Source organism: Tetranychus urticae, chromosome 2, assembly GCF_039701765.1.
Source record: "Tetranychus urticae isolate SD_2017Ah chromosome 2, NJAU_TeUrti_SD_1.0, whole genome shotgun sequence".
NCBI lineage: Eukaryota > Metazoa > Arthropoda > Arachnida > Trombidiformes > Tetranychidae > Tetranychus > Tetranychus urticae.
The window spans coordinates 25,512,286-25,538,427 of record NC_142959.1 but is presented as its reverse complement, the minus strand read 5'-3'; the positions used below and the strand labels follow the sequence as shown (position 1 = coordinate 25,538,427).

General features: G+C 33.8%; 1 protein-coding gene and 3 long non-coding RNA genes across 4 annotated transcripts; 2 read left to right on the top strand and 2 right to left on the bottom strand.

Moving 5' to 3' along the window:
- Positions 1-1,157: 1,157 nt before the first annotated feature.
- Positions 1,158-2,590, top strand: LOC107360736 (uncharacterized). The gene is made up of 2 exons (XR_001568364.3): positions 1,158-1,304; positions 1,614-2,590. It is a non-coding gene; the product is annotated as an uncharacterized LOC107360736 (long non-coding RNA).
- A 225-nt stretch (positions 2,591-2,815) lies between these two features.
- LOC107360735 (uncharacterized) lies at positions 2,816-6,553 on the bottom strand. Its single transcript, XR_001568363.3, has 5 exons — positions 6,153-6,553; positions 5,330-6,048; positions 5,042-5,214; positions 3,714-4,951; positions 2,816-3,610 (listed from the first exon to the last, which is right to left on the bottom strand). It is a non-coding gene; the product is annotated as an uncharacterized LOC107360735 (long non-coding RNA).
- A 4,289-nt stretch (positions 6,554-10,842) lies between these two features.
- On the bottom strand, positions 10,843-12,141 carry LOC149094206 (uncharacterized protein F54H12.2-like). Its single transcript, XM_089267439.1, has one exon. It carries the CDS (start codon positions 12,139-12,141, stop codon positions 10,843-10,845), a length of 1,299 nt encoding a protein of 432 aa, XP_089123565.1.
- A 10,492-nt stretch (positions 12,142-22,633) lies between these two features.
- On the top strand, positions 22,634-25,986 carry LOC107360733 (uncharacterized). The gene is made up of 6 exons (XR_016198672.1): positions 22,634-22,742; positions 22,846-22,876; positions 23,081-23,322; positions 23,430-23,725; positions 24,626-25,049; positions 25,269-25,986. It is a non-coding gene; the product is annotated as an uncharacterized LOC107360733 (long non-coding RNA).
- Positions 25,987-26,142: the final 156 nt, after the last annotated feature.

The following is a 26,142-nucleotide window of genomic DNA, read 5'->3' as shown; positions in this document are numbered from 1 at the left end:
ATCAGCAACATTTTTGTTTATCAATCATCATTCAATGGCCAATTATTGTTATTACCATTTACTTCAACAGCTACAACAATTTAGCTATCGTCAGTATTTTGGTACCTTTTCTGTTTCCCATCAAACACTGAACAAATATAATATAAATATAACAAATGAGAGAATCAAGATTTTTTTTCCTTCCTATTTTGCTCTCTTGTTTAATGGTCAATAGACGCTGTTTATGATGAGGATTCGTTACCAATTTACATTTCACTCTTGTTAATGTCTGTATTTTAGTTGATTGTTTAGACCTCATTGTAAAGGTGATGTAAATGATGATGGTGATGATAACGACTATGATGATGTTAATAATGGAAATGGTGTAGATTATGTGGAGTGACATAAACATGCATTTGTTGTGAGTTGATCACATCATGGATTGAAACGTACTTTATATTATTAATTTCATTCTCCTTAATCCCTTGAAACACTGATTAAAAATTTAGAAACTAATTTTTAAAAGATTGTTGATAAATAATTCAAATTTAGGTGCTGTTTGGATGAAATATTTTTCATTTTCTCCAACAATCAGTCTAAAAAGGTGAAATAATCTTTGTACTCAATCCTTGGTATCGATATTTCGGTAATCTGGTAAAAAGGGTAGATTTTTTGGGTTTGTTTGTTTGGGTATTTTTTTTCATTTTTTTCATACTTTATGATTTACTTTTTTGATTAAAGGTCAGTTATTGGGTGGATTAGATTTATCATCACCCTTGATTGTAATCAGTTTTCACTATTATTATTATTTGTAAGTATCAACAACCTTATTTATCATCACCCAAGGTGATAAACTGTATTAAACGAAAGCTTTTGGACCAAACCTTGATTTCAAATGAATAATTTATATTTACATTTACAAAGTTGTCAAATTGTTTCTCCTAATCATTCCATTATTTCAAATAACAATTATGCTATCATTAAATAAATATTAAATAAATAAACCATTAATAATGATAATAGATTATAATAATAATGAAACTTAATCCAAACTCGTCAATCCTTTTCTTATATTTCTAACCTTCTGTGATACAAACTTCAATTTAAAAATGATCCCTCATCGACACTTGTATTTTTCACCGTAAATCAAGTCTACCAATTTTTTTTATTATTAATGATTGATACAATTGAGATTAATTCTCATCTTACTTTAATTGTGGTTCCTTTATTTTTTTTTGTTTTCTTGTACTTCAACTTAACTTATCTTTACTAGATAGTTTCAAGTGATATCAACAATAACAACAATAATAAAAATAATAATAAGTGTAAGTATAAAGCCTGAAGATAAATTCACAGTCTGATAATTTCACCTTTCTCTTAAAAACCATTTTTCTTCTCCTTCCTCTTGCAAACCTTCTTAACATCCATCTCTTTCTTTGTTTCCCTTCTTCTTCTTACCTTCACTCAGTTTCTCTTCATTCCTCATCTTCTTCTCTTTCATCATCATCTTCTAACCTCTTCACGCAGTGTGGCATCCAACACACATCTACTAACTCTCTTTGTTATAAACTTTCCATTGACATTCGTGTGTCTCAAGTAATATTAATTTGGTTAAACGTATATTATATCCACAGAGTATGGCAAGGTAAAATTTCCAGTTTTCAGTCAAAGATGGTATAAGGTTGTTGTGCTGTTGGACCCAAGATGCTGATGATAAGAGAGAGAGAGAGAGAGAGAGAGAGAGGAAAACTAGATTGACCCGTGGTTACCATAAGTTGAAAGACGTCTTAAAGACATATGGTCTTTGGTCTTACCTTACATTCAACCTGCCCCGTGCCTGAACCGGAAAAAAGGAGAGAAAAAAGGAAAAGAAGGAGCAAAGAAGTGGAAAGAAAAAGAAGAAACGAGACAAAGGAAAGAGCAAAGGAACCAACATGTGAACAGGAAAAGACTTTTAAACTTCTAAACATATTTTACCCGAAAATCTGTCTCCACATGTCTATGGATATATTTAAATGTACACAAGATCTTTGTAATTTTCCCTTTTTGACACATGCACATTCACTTTGCCCCTTGTGATTCAATCACTTATATCAATTTTGGTATAAACTTTGTTTCTTTTTCCGAATTGCTCTTCATCTTTCCAATTTTTTCCATCATGAATGATGATAATGCGATGTAAATATGAATTGATGATTTTAACTTGAATTAGCTTCGTAACTCTTTTACACTTTAAACTCAATTTTTGTTATAACAATTTTATTAACTCATATCATGTTAGATGTTGATCTCAACTTTGCTTATATTTTCTTACCACTTTCAATACTGTAAAGTATTCTTGAAACGATACCAAGTGTTTCTTGAAATCTTCATCTTCATATTTTACCATTTTCTTATTCATCATCGCTATCATTACCAGTATATTTTATTATTATTTTAATATCAAAATTTTATCTCCTTCATCATATTCAATTCAATTTTATTTTGCTGTTTGAAACATTTTCACACAAACTTACAAAAAAAACCTGATTATCATTGTAGCCAATCGCACTTTACCTGTTCATAAAACCACATTTTTTATGTTATTAATATTCAAATATTATATAGTTTGCTCATTTTCATCTCTTATATTTAATTTTTGTTGATCTTTACACTCAAATGAAGGTTATTTTTAGTTTAGATAGTTGATTGATTGGTCTTCATTGTAGGTTTTCATTCATCATTTCCTGTTTTTTTTCGTGGGTTTTACAATAGAACCAACTTCAAATATATTAATAAACACCTTAAATTAAATTAACTTGAATTGCAAGACTGATCAATTGAAAAGTACAATAAATAATGTATTTAAAAATGAGTTTTCATTTATCTATATGATTCTGTTTCATCAATAGATAAAGAATTTCATTTCAATCTTTAATCAAAATGATGATGTGAAAGTGGACTTTTAAAATGCTATTGAATGCAACAATATGATTTGACTATTTAGTTGGGAGAGTGTGCTGTTATTTTGATTATTAGATTACAAGTAACAATTATTTTGTTAACTGTTATGATCTTTGTTGAACCCAATGTTGGGACGAGGATAATGGTAAAGATAATGATAATAAGAGTAATAAATGTAGAAGTTAAATAATGTGAATTATTTAAATGAGTCAGTTCATTTAATCATCCGGTTTATCCTCTTTTGTGATGCTTCATGAGTTATTAACTTAATCTAGATCATCCAATGGTTCCTTGAGACCTTGATCTTGGCTAGGAATGGGAAAACAAGTAACAACCAGAAGCTGCAAGTTGATAAAATGTTTAATAGATTGATTGTTGTTAAATTATGTTGTTATTACTGGTGCCAAAATGTTCATCATCACTGTCACCATCATGATTACCATAATCGCTGTAATTATAGTTACCAATTTAACAGGAATGTGACCATTTTGAATAACATAGTCAGTTAACTATTATTGTTGCCATTTTATATCATTTTCGTACTCCTCACCAGCTTTACCCATCATCATCAGCATCTCCGTTTATTTCTTTTTCTTGTGTTTATATTTAGAAAAAAAAGAGAAGAAAATCTTGAAGGAAAAAAAATCATGAGCCATGACCGAAAACAACATTGTCTCCCAATGATCCACTGCAAGTAGAGAAGAGAAAAAAGATGAGAAGATGGAAGAAAAGAAAGGAAGAGAAGAGAAGTGAAGAGAGACGAGAAAATAAAGAAGAGGATCTTAGCCTACAAATGTAATCTTCAGACAAGGTCTAAACAACCTCTAGGCAAGTTTCTCCCTCTCTTCCACTTTTATCAGTAATTGCTGGGTTTTTTGACGATAGTAAATCGTATTGTAGGACCAAATAAACACAGGCAAATCTTTATTCCAGGCCAACTTGAAAATAATAGATGTATGGGGAGAAATTGCAGTGGAACCATAATTTTTGACCGGATTTCTTGCAGTAAACAACCAACTTCCTAAACAACTATGGACTGTAGTAGTGAACAGCTTTAAGTATTTATGTTTACAGTCCTTTCAGTCTTAATAGTTGAGCTTTTTACACGCGTCTGTGCCATTGATTACAGAGAAGAGTGAATGAAGAAAAGATGGTGTTTTCGGTTCGATCAGGCCTTAAAAGGAGACTTGCTATTAAACTTTACTCTAAATTACTCTTTGAGGTAAAGTTAATCTTTTATGGATAATTTCAGGCAATCGATAAAACTAGTATGTTCATTGGTTTGGCAACTTTTCCCTGTTTGCCTGGAGGAAGAAAGTTTGGTCGGAAATTTGTCAGTGAATACCAGAAAAACACCAAAATTTCTTATTTTAAAGAAAGATCACTTCATGTGTATCTTGATATCCATTTGATTATTTTTCTGTTGACACGTTAAGGTGAGAAGATGATCTTGCTGCAATTGATAACCTGCCAGAGGACTTTTTGGCACCTTCATCCATTCATTGAAAGCCATGCTACCGGAACCAAAACGGAATCATTCCCTTAAAACCCATCATCAACTGTCAATCAGTGTGAATGTTAACACACCACCCAACAGGTTTGAAATTACTTGGAATGTGTCGTAAGAGAAAAGGTAATATTTAGATGTAAAGTAAATGTCATTGTGGGAATAGTTTCAGCAAAATAGTTTTGTAGTCAAAGCTAGTTGGAGCAAAAAAGGACAGAAAAAAAACGGATTCATATAAGGTAGCTGCTTCTTCTTGATTACTTGTGTATGTCCATTTGAGACAAGAATTAGATCAGACAGAAAAAAATGTCCAATTGTTGACTTGTCTTTCATTTGAATCCATGCAAACGATGACAGAAAAAGACTGCAACTTGATCTTTAAATTTAACAAAACATGATTGTCCAATGTATACTTGGATGAACAAGTGTATATACCATGAGTTTCAATCATTATATCCTTTCCATCTAATTTCAATTTATAAACAGCATAATAATACCGCAATGTTTGCGAAAACATGAATCCTGTGAAAATGGAGTAAGAATAAAATTAATATTTACATTAATAATAAAATGTATAATTAACGTTCTAATTGCTTTCTAATTGTTGTTTACCTGTTCAATCCTTTTCTTTATTTCATTAAACTCTTTTAAACCAATAGCAGTGAACGGTAAACTTTACATTTGACTTTCTTAAATAATTATTCTCCAATTTTCCAAGTCTTTTGATAACAATTATGAGCCAACAACAACTTCACTTGAAAGGATAGATGCAAGTATTCCTGTAGCTGTTGAACAAAAAAAGAAAACGGAATTAAACAGAAATTCAAGTGAAACAGGTAAACTGGCTGGCTTTTAGAAGCGCAAAAGTTGCATTAGACAGTTAAATTTACAGATACACACCTTTTAACTGCTTTAATAACCATCAGATTCCTTAGACAAATCTTTTGTTTAACTTACACCTTGATTGTCATCACATTCATCATCAGTCAAAATCTCAATAAACGTGATGGTTGGTGAAAAATGATGAAAGATTTGTTCATGTAAGCTTCTTTCCAATCCAAAGAAATATACACATTTCCTTCATTGTCTCTTCAACTGGTTCCTTTTATTTAGCGATGACTACAGGCTTTTCATCTCATTCCTTTTTTGTCTTAACCACCATTATTAACCATTATCTGGATTCCATATTGTCCGACTTTTTATTTTACATTTATTTGTCTCTTAATGATGACCTCCTTTTTTCACCACCACTCATTTTAATATATTAATATAAAAAATTGGCCTGACTCGGAACAAAAGGAAACAATTCTTTATAACTTAAAGAAAAGAAACAAACTGTTTGTCTTGAATGCTTTTCTTTTTTCTTGATTCTTTTCTTTTTTTTCTATCACCTCATAATCATCATCACCAGCACCAGCACTATCACTATCAACAGCAGTATCATCATCATCAGATTTGTCGTTGTCCTCCTCAGTATCATAATCATAAGTCTTCTGTTACTTTGACCAGATCTCCATCTCATGTCCTTTTCACCATTTTTTTCCTGTTCAATCTTAACTAATGATCACTGTAGCAGTTAACCATATCCTTATTATTTCTTCAAGCCAAGACATTTTTGTCTGCCAAGACAAGAACAAACAGCAAAATAAAACGCATATTGTCAGGTAGAAAATATGAGATATAATCAATTAAATTGCATAAAGATGTTGGGTGGATAACTTACCTTACAATTTGATGATATTCATGCTGATCATTGAGTTTATAAAAGCTTTTGTCTCGCTTTGTCAATTTAATATTACCCTCATAAATCCAAGAATTGTAATACGAATAATGGAACCAACACAAAAAAAAGAGAACTTGAATTGAATGTTTACACGAAATAATTAATGTTGGTTAGTTCATTTCAAAAGTAACTTTAAATCGTAAGATTTCTAAACACAAAAGCAAAGATAAACTCTCACTGCCAAGATAATATTTCAAAATAATTAGATCAGTTAAAGTTTCGATCATAACATTTACTAATTAAGCTCCAAATCTTGAGTTTCAAGAGAAGAATAAGGTAAAACAAAGAAACTAAAGTCAAACAAAGGCATAATCCAAGAAACATTGGATAGTCATTTGGATAATGGTGTAACAAAAGAAAATATTTCAACCTTTTGACTCATGAATGTCGGTTAAACCAATGATTCAAATTGAATAAACAAACACCGTATTGATGAGACATTTCGGTTAATCTTTCTTTTGTTATAAAAGCTTATCTCTTTTCCTTTCTTTTGATACATTATTCTGTCCTTTTAGCAATATCTTCTGCATGTTAATTTAGTGACCTTTGCAAAGATTAAAATACCTTTCTCTCTTGACACTTGACACTTTGTGCAACCAGTGGTTCTGTCGGTTTATGAGTAATTTTCATCTTTTTATGGTTAAAATTGATCATGGAAAGTAGTAAGTAGGGGATATTGATAACTTAAGGGGAGGCCTTAACTCGCGCATGCTAAACAGGAAAAGGGAAAGAACAAGGGGGAAATAAACAAAACAACCAATAAACGGAAATACTTTATTGAATATATTTTTTCGCAACAAAGTCATATTTTTTTTACAATTTTCAATTTCTTTTGGCCAGCCATAATTTCAACAGCTTTTTTAAGGCTGTTTATAACGCAGGTTCTCTCCCCAAGTTCCTGTCTTCCACTAGCTATATCAGCATATCTTATATTCAATTTTTTGGCAATGATTTTCTCGATACTGCCAGGGCTCACTTCTAGGGGTACCATAGGATCATAAACCGTCATACGATATGAGGTATCGCGATGCAGGATTACTAAACGAGAGTGTGCCTTATCCTTTTTTATATCATTGAAGCTGGCTGTTACTACCAAAAGCTTCTCGCCAATCTTCGCACATTTGCGGGCTTCTCTCACTACAGTTGAGGGTGTACAATTTATGGCCAGACGAGGGTCCCCAGTCGCAGCACCATATATTCTTGACATTTTCACGTTTGTGCAGCTGCAGTATTTTTTCAGTATGGAAAACTTTGAGTTACTTTTGATGACAGTTTCGTCATCGACAAAAAACTTGCATAGTAGAGTGAACACAGCATTAAAATAAACTGCATCAGAGTAAATGCCTCTGCCCTTTTCAATTGATTTGAACTTTTTGAGAAGGGAAGGTGTATTGATAGGGGTAACACTTGTATTGGGGATAGATTTAACGGAGGTGATATCACGGAGGATAGGCATAGTGACTAGATCGGTGTATGTAAATCGAATACCTTGGTAAGCAAAACTTCAACATACTTATACCCCAATATTAATCAGTTTATGGTTTAATCAGTTCAACTTTAAAGTGATTAAATCCTGTACCATAGTAAATCAGATTAACATCATATGTTCAAATTGAATGTATTATGACAAAGATAGCTACAATTAAGAGAAGTACAATTAAGATACCAACAATTGCGACAAGTACGATTAAGATACCAACAATTAAGACAAGTACAATTAAGATACTAACAATTAAGACATGCGCAATTAAGACAAGTACAATTAAGATACCAACAATTAAGACAAGTACAATTAAGATACCAACAATTAAGACAAGTACAATTAAGATACTAACAATTAAGACATGCGCAATTAAGATACCAACAATTAAGACAAGTACAATTAAGATACCAACAATTAAGACATGCGCAATCAAGATACCAACAATTAAGACAAGTACAATTAAGATACCAGCAATTAAGACATGCGCAATTAAGACAAGTACAATTAAGATACCAACAATTAAGACATGCGCAATTAAGACAAGTACAAGGCAGGTACGATTAAGGTAGGTACAATTAAGACAAGCTTATGAACATGCGCGTAACTATAGTTGCAGATTGGTAACTAACTAGTTAGCTCTAGTTAACTCAATACTCGGAAGTCATAGCTCCTTCTACTTCCTTGATTAGTTTGCAATAAGAAGCAGGGTAAGACAGAGACTTTTTCATTTATCCTTCTGCTTTTGGTATAGTAACGTCAACATATTTACTACAATTTCAACATCATCTCAAAACTAGTACTATCTAAAACCATGAACCCACGTCAAGCCCATCCTCAATCTGCTTCTGACATGAAAGATGAAAAGAACAGACTGCAGTCTTTCTATCAAGGTTTCGACAATTGGACAAACGGAATTGAATCTCGATATGAGCTAGTGATCGATGGATTTTATTATACAGGGAAAGAAAGACTTGTTAAATGTGCTTTCTGTCATTATGAATATAATGTTCCTTTAGTATACGATTTGCATTGGGTTGATCATAGACAACAAAGTCCGATTTGCCCCTTCATTTTAGGATACAATGTAGGCAACATTCAACTTGCATATTTACATCCAGATGAAGGTGTTTCTACTATGCATGTCGATGAGGAATATAACAATAGGATAAATATACTCCTAGATACTAGTTCTCAACAGTCAGTATCAACTGAAGGGTACGACGAAGAAGACGATGAATCTTTACCTGAAACACCAAGTCCTTCTGATACACCGTCTCCCCTCCTCAACTTCAATGTATCAAGGGCCAACAATAATAATGCTTGTTCTCAACACTCAGTATCAGCTGAAGGGTACGACGAAGTAGACAGAACGGGTTATGCATCTTTACCTGAAACACCAGGTCCTTCTGATACACCGTCTCCCCTCCTCAACTTCAATGTCTCAAGGGTCAACATTGAAGACAATAAGCCTACAATCGGTAGTAGAAGAGCACAAGAAGTTCTTAGAAAGTCAGCAACTTATATTAAATATGCAGCGATCGATCAATCACTTCGAAGTATGCAGAGACAATCTCATCCGATGCAAGTAAATCATCAGGGCAAAGAAGCATTAGACATAAGAGTTGTTACATTTTCCCGGGGATATCCAACTTATTCATCAGTACAAGCAATACATCCTGAGTATAAGGATATAGTTAAGCGTATCCTAACTTTTGATGATTGGCCTCTAGCTGATACAATCAATATTAGAGACCTCGCTGAAGCAGGTTTTTACTACAGAAAGCTATTTGACATAGTATGCTGCTATCATTGCGATGGATCATTGACTAAATGGCAAGCTGGTGATGATCCATGGGCAATACATGCCAATATTTTCCCTAACTGCTGCTTCGTATACATCAAAAAAGGTCAAGATTTTATCGAAAATTGCAAGAAAAGCTATATTGATGCACCTAAAACGGAAAACGATGCTCCTACACCTTCTGTCGGAAATTTAGACAGATATACATGCTCGATTTGCTATGAAAATGAGATTGGTTGCGCATTCTTGCCTTGCGATCATGCCTGCTCATGCATTGAATGTACACCAAGACTTGAAACGTGTCCAATATGTAGAAAAGAAATAACCAAAATTGTACGATTGAAACTTATCAATTAATCATGCATCTTTATTAAGTAAAGTAGAAAATAAAGCTGAAATTCTTTGAAAAACTAAATTAACATCCTCAATATTTTTGAATCCCGTGAATACAAGTTTTCCTGTATGAAATATTAACACTTTTCCTTTATCATCCTTTGCATATGCCGCTGGATATAGTTCAGGATAGTAAGTGAAATCATTCGGATACTTTTCTAGAAGTTTACATAGATTTATTTGCTGTGCAAACTTTGCAACAGCTACCAAGTTTACTATTTTCCTTTCAGTGTAGTCGCAAGGCTGACCAATAGCTTTGCAAAATTCGATTATAGCATTCTCTGCTTGATCAAGCGTTTTATTTCCAACCACATTAACTTTCCCATTTCTGAAAACGAGTAAACAACACCCGAAATCCTTAACAATAGCTCCATTGAATCGCTTTGGTCGATAATCAACACATGATAACGCAAATTTGAGAAAATCCAGGTTAATATGAAAGTTTAAGAAGTACTTAACTACAATGTTAGTAACAGCAGGAGATGTTGTTGTATCCATAGTCATCAAGCAAATGAAATGCACTAAACAGTGGTTGCTGCTCTTATCACTACTTTGTCATTCTTTCGAAGATCATTGTTAAACCTTTTTATGAAATCATTATATTTAATTCCAAGGTTTCTTGCTTTGATGAAAGCAATACAAAATTGACCACATGTACGCGATGATGAGTGTTGCACACATCTACTGTTCCATGCGAGTGTTTTCTTAGAAAACAGTTTTTTGAATTCCGAATAAAGCGGTGGCAGACCAAAGGAGTCAAAGTATTCACAAGTTTTTTCTGAACATCGCACAGCCACCCAATGCCTGCCAGGCTGAGATGCTTTATCGGTATTAACAATGATAGAAAAGGGATAAGTAGTAAAGTTAGGTACTTTATCCCGGGGGTAAACACCTCTGAAGTCAGGGGAATTTTCAAGACATTTTGCAATTTCATAATCAAACATTTTATTTTATTAATTATAGTCAGTATGAATGTTTCGATCTACATCAATTTCAAGCAAATTATCATATTCACAAAATAGAACAGCATCAATCATTTCTTCTAGAGCTTGTTTGAACCTTAAATAGACGCGCATTGTTCCTCTTTTGATAGGATTAACATGGCCAACCATTCCACATCCATGGGATAAATCCGGAGCAAAGTTGAAAGCAAGAATCATTTTATCTTTTCCAAACTGTTTACGTGTTATATCAATGCTAGAATCAGTCGCATTCATATTCATTGCTTGAAAAAGACTGTTAAACTCACGAATATAATTTCCATTATCAAAGTCAGGTTGATATGGACATGCAGGATACTGAACACTATCAAGATAACATGCAGCGTGTGATAAGTTGAAATTATCGAATTTGAATGGGTTAGAACTGCAATTACCATTGAGAGCGTTATGCGACACAAAGAATAGAAACATTCGGCGAGGAAGTTGACCAATTACGATATTATCAATCATTGCATCCATTGAATTTGCATTGATAATCATTTGACGCATATCAATACGAGAAATAGGATATTTCACAGGAGCCAATGCTAACGCTTTATTATGCGCCGTCACAAGTTGCTGTGTTGCTCGAAGTCGGTGAACAAATAGAGATGCATCGTGTACCTTCATCTCCAACTTGATGTTATTCGGATACATGAAACTGAAACTAACATCATTCGGTATGATTTTGACCTTAACATCACAACCGCCAAGTAATGCTTTGCCTTGAAAAGTTAAGTCTAAGTGAAGTCGACCATAAAGATCAACAATTTTCGAGCTATTTGACTTGTCATCAGGAATGAAATATGATGATCTTTCAGAATCATCATCAAACCATAAACAAGAAGCAAGATGAGATTTCTTAGCTGAATTAGCAAATCCAAGCAAATTTTCAATGTAAGCGCGGTAAGCATATAGCTCATTTGATGTAGTTACACTTTTATTTCCAATACTAAGTTCTACTTTCTTTATGAGAGAGTGAAGAAGATTATTAACCGGAATGATTTTCTTCCAGTCAACAGGAACCTTTTCATCTTTTGAAGCAACAGTGAGTTGTATTTTGATGTACAAATAAGTTTCATGCATTAAAATATACTCATTTTCAGATGTAGGAACATGAAACTCTATCATGCTCTTAGCTGACTCAAGACTTGAAATAGATCTATGCTGCGTTTCATATCCACACTCTACTGATTTTTGCGTAGCAGGTACTGTAAAAAGATCCAATTCAGGTAAGAAAGCCTCAGGGGAAAGTTTATGAATAGAACTCATTTTAAAAAGTCAAATTTACTATGATCTATCTTCCGTTTTTTCCTTTTTATACCTTCTCCGGTTTGATTAGTCGAATTTGATGCACTGCTTGGTGGTACTTTCCTTTTTATAGCCTCTCTAGCTATTTCATTGACTGTATCAATAATACGATTTGTTGATGATGTCTTTATATCATCAAAGATTGCTTTTCCAGTTCCAATAGCTTTAGAGCCTAAATATCTGAGAATCGGTAGAATTTGCGTAGTAAATATCCTTCCGAAGAAACCTGCACCTCTTTGATATCTTGCACCTGTAAATATCTGCAGAGGAAGTCCATTACCTGCTTGCTTTAAATAATAGTTTTCCATTTTTTCTTAAAATGTAATGTCACGCTAACTTTTCCAAAGCGAAAATCAATATCACGTCCTGAATCATCCTTTATATTAATATGCACTTTATTGAAAGTGTTTGCCGACAATGGTTTGTAGTAAGGCCTCGTAAAAGTAACATTGACGTCATCGCCAAACTTTGCGTTCTCGTCAAGAGGGACGGTTCGCAGCAGATTTGCATACACATTTCCAACAATGTTAGGGGCTACAATATCAGAATAAACCATCAAGGAATGCACGCCAGCCTTAATGTCGGTTAAACGACAAGCTGTTTTCTTTTTTTCTTTGATTTGAGCAAAGCTGACAAACTTGATTGCATTCACATCACTCTGTTGCTGGGAACTTAGTTCTGTGAACCCGAGAATATCCTCCAGTTCATCATCGAGATGAACAAGTGCCTTCTGCGTAATACTCCCTTCAACTATCTCACCCTTTACCATGTGGGCTCTTTTTGAGTATTTATCATAATATAGTATTGGTAGTGTACTTTGTTTATCATTGGGTCGCGAAAACTTTTTAACAATTTGACCATTGATTAATTCTACAAGGTCTTCTACTGAGTCGTAGTTACCCGGTTGCAAATCAGAATATTGCCTTAGAAAAATCCCTCCATCAGAAATAAGAGATAGATAAGGTATTCCTTGTAGATTGAACCAGCTTTTAGTATAGCATATCTCTGTTAATGCTACTTCATAATTGTCAGTCAAATTAATAGGAGAAGGTAGATATGTAGTATAATCACTTAATTTATTTTCAAAATGAACATTACTAGGAAGCGTTATGTAAAATGAGTGAGACATTTTAGTACATAGTTACATTTTCATTATACATTTGTCTTTATATCACTGCTGTTTGCCCTTTCGAATAGTACAGGAGTTTTACTACTGAACTTAGGTGTGGGTAATATGCAGCCTAAAGACATTGACAAAAGAGTTATCCATAGTTTTTGATCACCAGTGTTTAGAGATATATTAATCAATGATATCAAAACTATAGTGAACAACGTAATAATTTGACCTACAAAAAGATAAAGTTTTGAGCTAATCACTCCACCGTCGTCAAGTCCTCCGAATTGATCCATGAATTATAATTTGCTGAATATCCGATCCATTTTACGAAGTATTGAATATTACCTTTATATACTCTTCTTTTCAGTATCTTTTCAACTCTATGCGTATTTGTAGTTACTTTTTGCAATTCTTTGTCGTAAAACTTTTTCTCTTTTAGGACTTCTCCTGCCTGATCAGTTAACTCATATACCGGTAATTTTTGACCTTTATCTATCTTAGTGATTTTATACGTTTGATCAGTCCAATTAGGGTAAAATCCTTTATCGAATGGATTGAACTTATGCACTTTTCTGACTTGATCATTTTCGTTCAACTTTGATGAATTCTTAGGTTGCAAATAAAGTTCCAGTAAACTCTTCTTCCCATAAAGATTCTCAAAAACGAGTTGTTTATTCGCTTCATTGACTGCAGCAGGTGACATCTTTATAGAGCGGTGATGCGAGTTATTGTATCCTTGAATTAACGACGGCAACACATCAAAATATCTTCTAGTTCCCTTTGCTGTAAAATATTTGAACATTTTACTTTTTAAAGTTCTATTAAACCTTTCAATCACAGCACATTTAATATCTCTGTTACTTGACGTATAAAATCTGATACCATAGTTAGATAATAACTTCTGCACCTGAACATTGACAAACTCTTTGCCCATATCAGTTCTAATAGCTGCAGGTCTTCGACTCTTTAACAAATTTGCAAATGCTTCTGTTAGTTCTTTTCCAGATTTATTTTTAAGAGGTAATCCCCATGCATACTTGCTGAATACATCAATGATAGTTAGTATGTAACGATAGCCTTTGTTCGCTTTTGAGAATTCCTGCATTTCAACTAAATCAGCTTCCCATTGTTCATCGATATCATTCACTATTATCCTATTTCTTTTATAGTTTTTACGCACCGGTTTATGAAGAGTATAAGTTAATTGAGATGAGGCCCATTTTCTTACATCTGCATTAGTCAGATTAGGGATTTTTTTCTTAGCTTCGGAATACAACTTATCTAATGATGCAAAACCAGAGGGGTTATCAGGAGTATAATAAATAGAGCGAAGAACTTTATCAATCTTATTCTGAGCTGATCCATCCATATTTTGTAGGTTTTTGGGGGCTTGGTCTTAATGAATAGGGACTACGTAGATGAATTAAACTTTGTTTTCGTTTTTTCGTTGCCTTTTTTGTACTTTCTTCAGGTAATTTACGCTTTTTATATAGATCCGGTATGGTTTCATTTTCTTCCAAGATTGTGTGTGTTTCTTCATCATTATCTTCATTGATAGCTGACTCACTTGCCTCACTGATGTTGATGTTTGCTGATGAATAAGTTCCCTTATCAAGCATGCTGTTAGGGAATACAATTCCGTGATTCAAAGTTGGTGGTTTTGTCTTTATTTTTCTATTTCTAAGTCTTTTACGAAGCTCTTTATTTAGCACTAATGCAGGTTTAATTTTAGCTATTGAAAGTAAATGACTGAACTCTTCAACACCTTTTGATATTGTATCTTCTCTCATTGCAATACAAAGAAGATCTCCTATATTGCTTCCTTCTATGGGTTTACCTTGAAATATTACGCGTCCATTACTATCAACAAAACCCTTTTGAGCGAGAGTTGTAGCTATGATTGCAATATTCTTTATCAATAGTTTCGAAGGTTCACAGCATGATTCTTTCACTTTTGTTGATTCTTTTTTGATATTAATATTCTTATTATCAGTTCCTTCTTCAGATGTTAAGACCGGATATTGTTTCTTTATGAAATCAGCCATTTATCATTGATTGAATTAACGACAAAACAACGGGTAAAATTATAGGAAGATAACCACCGGATTGTTTTATATGTGATTTCCTTCTTGTTTTTGCTTTATCATGAACTATGTTAACAATATCTTTTTTATATCTCTGAAGCTTCTTCTTATGATGAGTTTCTAAAGGAATATTCTTATGAATTAAATTCTCAGCGATTTCACGTATTGCTTTATATATTTTATCCGATACTTTGTATTGGTCAAGCAGGAATTGTTCACGAAGTTTTTTACTTTTGATATTACTCATGAGTTCAAGAGTAGGGATACTTTCTTTTAAATGTGAAGATATCATATTTCATACACTGAGACTTTATCTTTAGGATGCTTGATTATAATATCTGTTTGCAAACGTAGATGTTCAGGAGTTTTTGGAGTTAAATCTATCTTTAAATAACTATATGGATTTTTCGTTGCATCTTCAAACACTTTGATGAATTTCTTCACTTTTGTTGGGTAAAGTTGTCTAGCTAAGCAATGAATTTGCGATTTATCTCTTGGATTCTTCATGATGATCATGTATTGACAATTCAAACTTATCCCTCTCATGTTCTTGCCTTGATGAAAAACATTTTGCACTATGAAGATGACACTTATGTTCATATGATGACTTCCTTTTGTGAATAAGTTCAATAGGCGATTATCTGAGCCTAGTTCATTCATAAGATCGTCGATGACAATAATATCATAGGATGCAGCGTCTTCAGATAGACCTTCATGATATTCAATCAGAGTATTATTCTGATATCTTTCCTGCATTTGTCCATGACACCAAATAATTTTCGGTTTTTCGCTGATGTTACCGATAGTGTGTTTATGATTCTTCAATAAGGCTTCAACTAAGACAGTTTTACCACTTGAAGTAGGCCCCGCGACCATACAAGTAAAGGGATGAATGAATTTAAAAGTGTTCATAGTGAAAGTTATTTTATTATAAGTTGAAATAGAAAATCGAAATTAGAAAATGAAAATTAGTCAAGTACAAAAGATGTTTTAAATAAACATTATTAGTTATTCTTCTTGAAGATATATTTTCCTTTGCTATCCAAATGGTCGGCTTTCCATTCTTCTTTCATGGTGTACCTAACTTGCATCAATGCAGTACCAAGTAAATTTTTTCCTTTCCACTTAGCAGGATTGTCTACATCCTTATCATCATTTGCAAGTCCACAGGAAAGTAGAGTATCATTAGGATCGCAGTAAACAATAACACGACCTTCAGTAGCATTCAACTGCTTTGCAACCGATTCATGCTCTCTGCATTTGACAAGATATGCATGAACCAACCAATCATATACATAGTCCGTATAGATATCTGTCTCTGCATCGCTTTCATTACGAGAGTAAGCAGAGTGCATTTTCTCAATGACTCTCTTAACTGATGAACCTCGCACTCCTTCGATAGAGATGTAGTAGTCATCATTAGTCATTTGAAGTTTACGGAATTCATTAGTTGCAGCATTGAACTTGAAGAAGGTAGTGGGCTTCTTTTGATAGGGAGAGATAGACCTTGCTCGTCTACTCCGATGTGATCTGCTAGCATGAGGAGATCGTGATCGTGAGCGTGATGCTGCACGGTGAGTTGATCGAGATCGATCCCTTGCACTAGATGATGAACGAGGCATTATTGATATAATGAGTATTACAAGAAAAAAAAGAACTTAGTGAAAATGAGTAGAAAACTTTGAGCACTAAAGTAAGAGTTTAGTAAGTTTGAGTAAAAGTTTAAGAGAAGTTAGTAAGTCGAGAGATGAACTTGTTATGAAGTTAAGATGGTTAGTTCTCGAATTATATACAACCTCATCGGTCATTCTGCTCCCTTGAGAAGGTCACTTTGCTCCCTGTCATGCTCAATAAGATCTGAATCATCCAATCAGAAACAAGTATGCCTCTAGTTTCATCAAATCGATGAGGTTACGCCCTACATTTTAAAGCTGCTGACACGCCCTACTTTTTGGTAAAACATGTTAATCTTTTGCAGCTGTTACAGTAAAATGTGAGATTTTCTCCAGAAATTGCAAACTTTTTCGAATATTTCTGCATGAAGTGCTAATTTTTTAATTTGTTTGTGCATAAAGTGAAAACTTTTCCAAATATTTCTGCATAAAGTGTTAATTTTAAAATTAATTAGTACATAAAACAAAAAAATTTCCTATGTTATTACAATACGATTGTACATAATTGGCAAATTTTAAAGTAATTTTCTGCATAAAGTGATAATTTTTAATTTATTTTGTGCATAAAGTGAAAACTTTTTCATATATTTCAACATGAAGTGCTAATTTGCAAATGATTTTCTGCGTAAAGTGTTTATTTTTCAATTATTTTTATTGGTTTTGAATAAAATAGAATACAAATAATTGGTTATACTAATCAACATAACCATATGGCCTTGTGTTGTTCCCAATGAGTCTCCGTTTTTCTGAGACGGCTCTGTATATTTTCTCAAAATTCCTCGTTTTAACAAAGTGTTTGAATTTGTCAGATACAATATTTGATTGTTGAACTTGAATACTTTCGTTATTTCTTTGGATGTATGCGTTCGCCATGCAGACAAGTTTTTCAATAGAGATGAGATCAAGCACAGCAGAAGTAAGTTTGATACCTTTTACTTTAATTATTGCTTTGCGTTCTCCTTCGTCATTGACAATCTCATATCCATAGTTTTTAGGACCAAGAGTAACGAAAGTATCACAAACAAATCCGTCCGGAACTTCATCTGTTAATTCTCCTAGATAATCACCGCATTCAATAGTAGGATCATCATCTTTCTCTATGAAGACTACGGAGTCGGTGTCAAAGTATAATACTCTTCCCTCCCTATGTGATTCTATTCTTTGGATGAGGCGGAATAGTTCGAGACGCGCGTAAGCAGTAACAAAACTTGCGACTGCTATGTTTGTTTTCCCTGGAACAACGCGCTCGTTATTATCATCCTTGAATTTTGATTGAGTAATTAACGTATTCTCATTCGCTTCATGCATTCCTAAAACTTCGCGGTCATCATCAGAAAGCAAAGTCCAAAGATCTGCATAACTTCTAGTGATTTTCGTTTGAGGTAAGTTAGGGTTTTGTGCTAGTTTCCCCCAGAAACTATTCAACATTAGCTTAGCAATACTTCGTTTGCCAGGGTTCTTCTCTATCGATGATGCATCTAGCTTAACTCCTTCAGCCTTTTCATAGTCTGCAATATATTTTTGTTTGTCTTCTTCAGTGACACACCATGATGGCCAACCGCTTGCTTCTTGTTTAATTTTTAGCCACATTTGAACATATCTAGAGAATAGTGAAGCTTTTTCAGTCCTTCCGTAGTGTAAAACTTGGTACGTTTTAAGAGGTTTGTATCCATATTTGAAAGCTTCTAAGAGTTCAACTGATGTCCAAGTATTGGTTAAAGCACGTTCATCATCAGAGTGACTGCAGGAACCTTGATTGAATGTTTCGGCACATGTTCGGCAAAGAGGAAACATTAATTTTTTAGCTATTCGCATTGGTAGTACAGCGATATTTAGAGATTTTGGCGGTAGAACTTTACACTTGATGAAACCGAAGTATGCAGCAGGATGTTGGAAATTTTCTTGTATCAGAGTAGGGTGAACTAGAGGATATTTATACTTTTTAAGAACGTAAGGATAAAGCGATGTGAAATCAAGGTATCTTATCCTTTCACCTGGTGCGCATTTATGATAAAATTTGATGTTATTTGTCCTTCCACCGAAAAAGCTTTCTCTTATGTTTATCGGCCCCACATTCTTTATTGTTGAATAGTGACTAATTCTTTCTTTTGTGTACATTTCAGCATTGTTGAAATCATGCTCCCATATCTCGGTAAGTTTGTATCCTCGATGAGCATAGTACTGCTTTTTGAGTTGTACTTTTTCATAAAGAGAGGTTATCGGAAGTTCTTTCTCATTCATTTTCACTTTTATCGATCTGTCAGGGTAGCAAAACTCACATCCATGGAAGTAACACCCCCAGAATTCGAATACTTCTTTAGTCTTAGGATCGAATCCGTCAGCATAAAATGGTCCGCACCTCCATTCACGTTCAATCTTAATATCTCTTTCTTTCTGTATTGAATCAAGCCATGCTGCGGCTGACATTGACTGTTTTCGTTCTGCGTATCCGGAAATAGGTGTTATCCCTAGAGCTTTTTTGGGTAACATTGAAGCTCTGAATACCTCCATTGCTACAGATGCTAAAGTGAAATTTCTAGTCATTGGATTCAGACCGGTGATCGATTGAAAGAGCTTTGTAAATCTCAATATTGAAGTCATCAAGATTTGAACATCCGAGCGACAATATTCTATTATTTCTTTCTTGAAGTCAAAAACAGAGTTTAACTGCTTGTTGTACCATTCAATGAACTCGCGTTGTTGACTTGGTTTCATGGAACTCGGTTGATAGTAATGCAAAGCAGGAATCTCTCCGACATAGTTTTGATTAGACTCTTTGTTGAAAAGATGTGGAAAGAATCCTTTCTTCATTTCAGTTATGTTGAAGGATTTGCAGAGAGAGCTAAGTGGCTGCATGAACAAGCTAAGACTGTCAATAAATCTCAAGTTTTCCATGCTTGAGCAGAGGATTTTAGAACCAGTCATTATCAAGTTAGGAGTTGCTTGAAAATCTCGCTGGTAAAAATCTTGAACTATGAAATGTCCATCATAACCTCTTTGATTGTGGGCAATGATGTCAACTTTAGCTTTGTTTTTGAACGCTTTTGGGGATATTTCATTATAAAGATAATCGCAGAACTGTTTCACGCAATCGACTCCATACCAAACATGCTCATTAGAACCGCAAGTGCTACATTCATCTGATGTTCTTGTAGATGTCGTATGATCAAGACATTTTGAACATAAAGTATGTGCAATAAGCAAGTTAGGTTTGTGTAGGAGTTCATTTTCATTTATGGGAACCTGCATTGATTCTATATCATAACAGATAAGAATTCGAGGCGATTCATCCTCTTCTGCTAATTTTTCAATACTCAAAGGTTTGATGAAGCAGTAGTGTGGAGACTTTGTATAACTATCGCCGCAGGTGTTACAAACATATACATCACACTCGTGTTTATCGTTTTGGTTGTGTACAATCCAGCAGCGTTCACATTTCAATCTCTTGTTGCAGTTATCATTTGCTAAATGATTATCATAACACAAAGATGATTTGAAGGTTATGTGGCAGTCCTGGCAATTTACTTCAGTCTCAAGTTTGCAAGAACTGATGTTTCCGCAGCAACTGCAGGCATCTTTGCAAAAATGATTCCGAGTTGAATTCAATTTTATCCAACACCTAGTGCAGAAATCATCACATTCAAGATATCCTTTGAGCGAAGTTATCATGTTATAATGACTTGGTTCGCTGTATTCAAGGATGATTTTCTTCTTTCTTTCTTCACCTTTAAAAATTGCAAGTTGCGTTTTGCGGTCAATCACAATTATCTGGTAATCATTTAACTTCTGCTGAGCTGTATACAATATATTCATATTCATAGGTTGAGCACACTCACTGGTCATTCCTAGTTCGGTGAAAAGAGTTCCTGCCATTTTACGATGTGCAGGGTTAGATTTACGAATTTTTTGCCAATTGCAGTTGCTTCCTTGGTCAGCAATATTATCAACGTAGTATTTGCCTACAGCTATAGCATAGTATCCGCAATTATGATCATCATTTATGATATTAACCACACTTCGCTTCATATTAGATCTTAAAGATCCTGGCATCAATTTACTTATGGTTTGTCTGCCTCTCCCGGTGATATTCTCGATTATTTGAATTGTGATATCAAATATACCTCCATCAATGAAGTTACCTGCGGATTGTGCTAGCTTATACGCTCTAGCAAGAAACTCCTCTTTGACGAAATTCTTTTTCGAGAAGGAAATGTAGAGTTCTCTATTTTCAGATACATTTCTGAAAGTCATGAAAATTCTATCTTCACTGCCAGCGTCTTGAATCAAGTTTTGAACAAATCGTTCGTAAGCACTATTGATAGCATCTTGAATGGTCAAGATGTCTATGACACTACCATTATCGTAAGCAAGTTTTGCTCGAAGTAACTTCTTTTTTGAATGGAAAATTGGGTTGGTTTGCCATGGACCTTCTTCAACAACATTGAATTCAATGTCGAAGTCGTTCGCACCGAAACCTACTTGATGTTGGTCTAGCTGATTATTTGCAGGTGATGCCGGTGGTTCAATTGGTTCGGAAGAAGGAGACTCAGTGGAAAGTAAACTTGATTGCAATGGGGAGGAATCGGTGGATGACGAACTTGGTTGGGATGAGGAAGAATTAGCAGATGGTATGGTTGGTGGTGAAGAGGGTAATTCATTTGGTTGAGGTGTTGATGGAATCAATTGCACTTCCTCATTCAACTCAAGCATAGAACAATCATTAGATTCACTGAGTTCAACAATAGGTAGCGAAATGTTCGCGCAAATTTCATCATCTTGTTGGTTATTAACGAGAGCATCAAGTTGAATCTCTTCGTTAGCTGTTTCAAAATCCCTGGAACTTTGGATGCACAGCAGATCATCACTCTCATCATTCATAATCGCATCAAAACCATTCTCTTCACCTGCGTTCATGAAATCATTAGCAGCTTGGATGCACAAAAGATCGTCATTTGGATCATTCATAATGAAATCGTAAAGTAGCGCATCATAGTCAATGTCGTCTACATTAAGCATATTGTCAAAAAAAGAAGTTTCACTTGTTGAAGACATCTTAATTGTAAATTTATTGAATTGAAATGAAAAGAATAAAAGGTATAATCAATTTGAAAATCAAGAATCTAGTGTTGAAATTTCAGGGTCGAAACGTTGAACGCGAGAGAAGTTAACTTCACGAAAGCACAGGAGCGAATGACCTGTAGGTTCAAACTCAACGCTTTCTCGAAAATATTTTTCGAATCGCGCATCGCAGAGTTCATTCTTAGCGAATCGGAAAGCTCGAGTTTGGAAGTTTGAATTGATCTTTCGCGAGAATGTCGGTTGTTCGAAAGTTTGCTTCAGGCAAAATTTCTGTTTGTTCAAAGTCTTAACCTGTCAATCAGGCTTAGGCTAGAGCTAGCAAGTTGGAATATTTCCCCTTTTTCTCCCCTTTTTTCTATTTGGCATGCGCGCGTTAAGGCCTCCCCTTAAGTTATCAATATCCCCTACTTACTACTATGGAAAGTACCAATAACTTCCTAAAAATCACCATTTCTTGAACGATTTGCAGTCTCTTTTCGGAATGATTTACCAAGTTTAATGGACAAATTAACACCAAATTAGACAGTGAAAGCAAGAAAGAAGAAATAAGAGAATCGTTATAACTGTGAAATTAAATCGGATGCGACAGTTAAAAGAGGAATATCAAATGTAAGTATGGGATAGGATCAGCTGAAATGGAAAGCAAAGGATGACCAAGATTTCTTATAATCAATAACAAGAGGATGTTTATTTGTGAATTTTTATATGTTAGACAATTGAAGTTGAGAGTCAATTGTGATCAGGTAAGCTACACTCATTTTAACTATTTGCTTCTAGAGCTGAAATAAGCAATTTACCAGAGAAAAATGGATTTTAATTCATTTTTACTTTTGAAAACCTTAATGCATTTCTTTGTTTCTTGCTTTTTACCTTATTTAATTGAATCTGATTTTTTGTTTTTTCTCTCCCCTATTTCAATGTTTGCAATTTTTCTTCTCCTACACTAGCTTTCATGGAGAACTGAATAACCTAAGAATCTTTGGAGTCAACAAAATACCAACTATTTAGCTTCAATAAATGTATATATGAAGCCACATTCCAGATTTTCCTTGTGCATGGTGTAGATCGGATTACATTAAACCGTTTGTTAGTGGAGAAAAGTGTTTCCCATCTTATTTCAGTCTTTATTTCAAAGAAGATGATAAAGAAGAGAAACAGTCAAGACAAGCAAGAAAAGGAATGGATGAAGGTAAGGTAACTCAAGATGAATGAATCACTAATGCAAATGGATTAGAATTGTCATAGGTTTGAAAGAAAAGTCAACTCAATTTCTCATGCATGTGATTTGTCTTACAGGCATAGATGAAGATACAGAAGGAAAGGAAGCCGGTCAAGAAGATCAGACGAAAGACGATAAAAGAATGGTTATGATGAAGATTACGGCGATGGTTTACAGGTGATGGAAATGGATTGATTGTAATGAAAAATGAACAAATCCAATCAGCTTTATACAAACCATTAGGTTAATTTGTTGATGCTAATTGGTCAGAACTGTTCTTTGTTGGGTTTCCTTTGGCTCAATTGAGATTACTATTGATTAATCATTTAACTCAATTTGGGAACATTTACATGGAGAAAGAACAAAGAAGAAGGTATGTTTTTTCAAGTAATTTTATTTTCGTGTGTATTTACTTTAAGAGTTTGTTGAAAAAAAAGAGTTTCATTCTTAAAGTTGAAATATTCAGACGATATAATGAATGTTTCTGCTTTTCAATTTCTCCCTCGATGAATAAACCCTCTGATAATCGTCTCTTTTGATTTCTCATTGAATAATTTGTTTAGATATTTCATTTACCTTTAAAAGGTTTGCTCTGATAATCTATTCCTTAACTCACATAAGGCTGAAATTTTCTTGAGTAATCATTTCCAACAATGTCTATCCATTCACTATTGATTAGACTGTTAGCTTTTTCATAAACATTCATCTTGTTCGTCTGATACTTTTCATCAACCCTGAATCAGATATGTGACTGGTAAATGATAAATAAATTTCTGGTGCATTGAGAAGCAACCAAATTGAAATTGCATTGAAATTGTTAAAAAATTGGAAAACATGCCGATTGATTGTTACAGTTTATGTTTCTTATTATCAATTGTTTTGGGATCAATCTTTACAATTTGACTGTAACTACAAACTGCTTTTCAAAATGCACAGAGAAATAAAAATGAACCAGAACTTGCTACGTCTGGCAATGATTGAACCAATGGCATATTTATTCTGTTCATTGCGATAGAGATTTTGTTTCTTTTCTGATCATTAACAATTTGAGGCAACTATTTTTCAAATCAACTAATTTATGATTAATGCTATTTACTATGCCAACTTTCAACCTTTCCCGAATAAAAGTTTATGAAGAAAAGAAACAGAGAAACTCTTTTATCATCATAAATTAATTTGATTTTTTTTTCTTTTCACTTCTTTTCTGTATTATTTTGCTTTTCTGTCAACATTCACAACATTTTACTTGATGATTTTTCTTTCATTTTTGCAGGAAACTCGGAATATTTCAATTTAGTTAATGAACATGAATTCAAATAGGAAAAATGGTCTAAACCTGTCATCATGATGAACTTCAAATATGAAAAATTACCAAGACTGGAGTCAGTTTGCATTGGCTATACTGGATGAGAAGACGATAAAAGTAAGGAGCCGAGGGAAGCTTAAAGGAGGCAGAAGACAGACAGAAGAGGCAAAAAGCATCAGAAGATGAAGAAGAAGAAGCAAAAAGAAGCTGAAAGAAGAAAAATAACTCAAGAAGGAAAAATTCCTTAACCTTTCTAACAAAAAGATCAACAGCAAGTGACAAAAATAATAATAATCATAAATCTGCAAAATTGAGTAACAGAAAGAAAATAAAAATCAACAACAGCCAAAAGTAAATTGTTAACCTTGATTGTGGACAATTGGTATTCATGGTAAGCACATTTAATTCAGTTTCAACCCTCACAAAGTGACCATAACAAGTTTGAGAAGAAGAAGAGAAAGGAAAGTTGAAAGGGGAAAGAAAGGCTGATGATGGTCAAGAGAAAGTAACATATGAGAATTATTCATTGTATCCCATCCATAAACATTATTATTCAAGTTGAACCAATTTTCTCATCTAATTTATTTTTTCCCTCATCTTTTGTGACCAGATATTTAGACTGGTCGAAAGCCTGTGTTAGGTCGATTCTTTGACCCTCTTTTTCCAGGACAACTACATAACTGTATAACTGTCAAATAACAAGACCACTAAATATTTTGAAAGGAGAGAGGCAAAAGGTTGAAAAAAAAGGACAAGAGTCAAAAAGGCAATGCCAATGGGAGTGGATATTTTTGCAATGTATACAACAACAATCAAAGGAATCTCGAAAAAAACAAATTACCAGAAAATGAGACGAATGGATGACAAATATGGCTTGGACCTACTTGAATGATTATTTTTGGTTCAAAGATTGCCTTCTACATGATAAACACAGCAATCCTTCAGGTTGAAGATCATGTTTTTACCATTGGTATTCACCTTTATTCACATGTAATGAGCATGAAAAATTACAGCAATGGAAACCGGTAAACCAAAACAGATTCCATAAAAAAAAGCAACAGTCTATTCAGGATGACTATCCATTTTTTTTTTCTTCATCTCACTCTCAACTGTCCTGCATTGGGCCTGATACAAAATATGTGAATGATTACCGATTCATCTCTTATTTTCCTGATATTTCCCATTCAACATATCACCTTCACTTAAGTCATAACTTGACGTCAACAAAACAAAAATGTTAACCATTGCATTACATGATACCTGTACAATGTTCAACATTATGATATAGAAACTTACTAAACTATTTCCTGTCTCATATATTAAAACAGGTTATTACATTTCAAATAACGTTTTTTGTGTAATTTATTTTCCAATTTATTCACTCTTTTGCTCTCCTTTTTTTAACCGTTACAGTTTCCATTGGAAAAAGCAAGGTAACACAGCTGACAGAAATGGATTGCCGGTTAGAGTCACTGGAGAGACCA

Coding starts and splice junctions, on each gene's coding strand:
- LOC149094206 (XM_089267439.1), bottom strand. CDS start 12,141: ATGAGTTCTATTCATAAACTTTCCCCTGAGGCTTTCTTACCTGAATTG.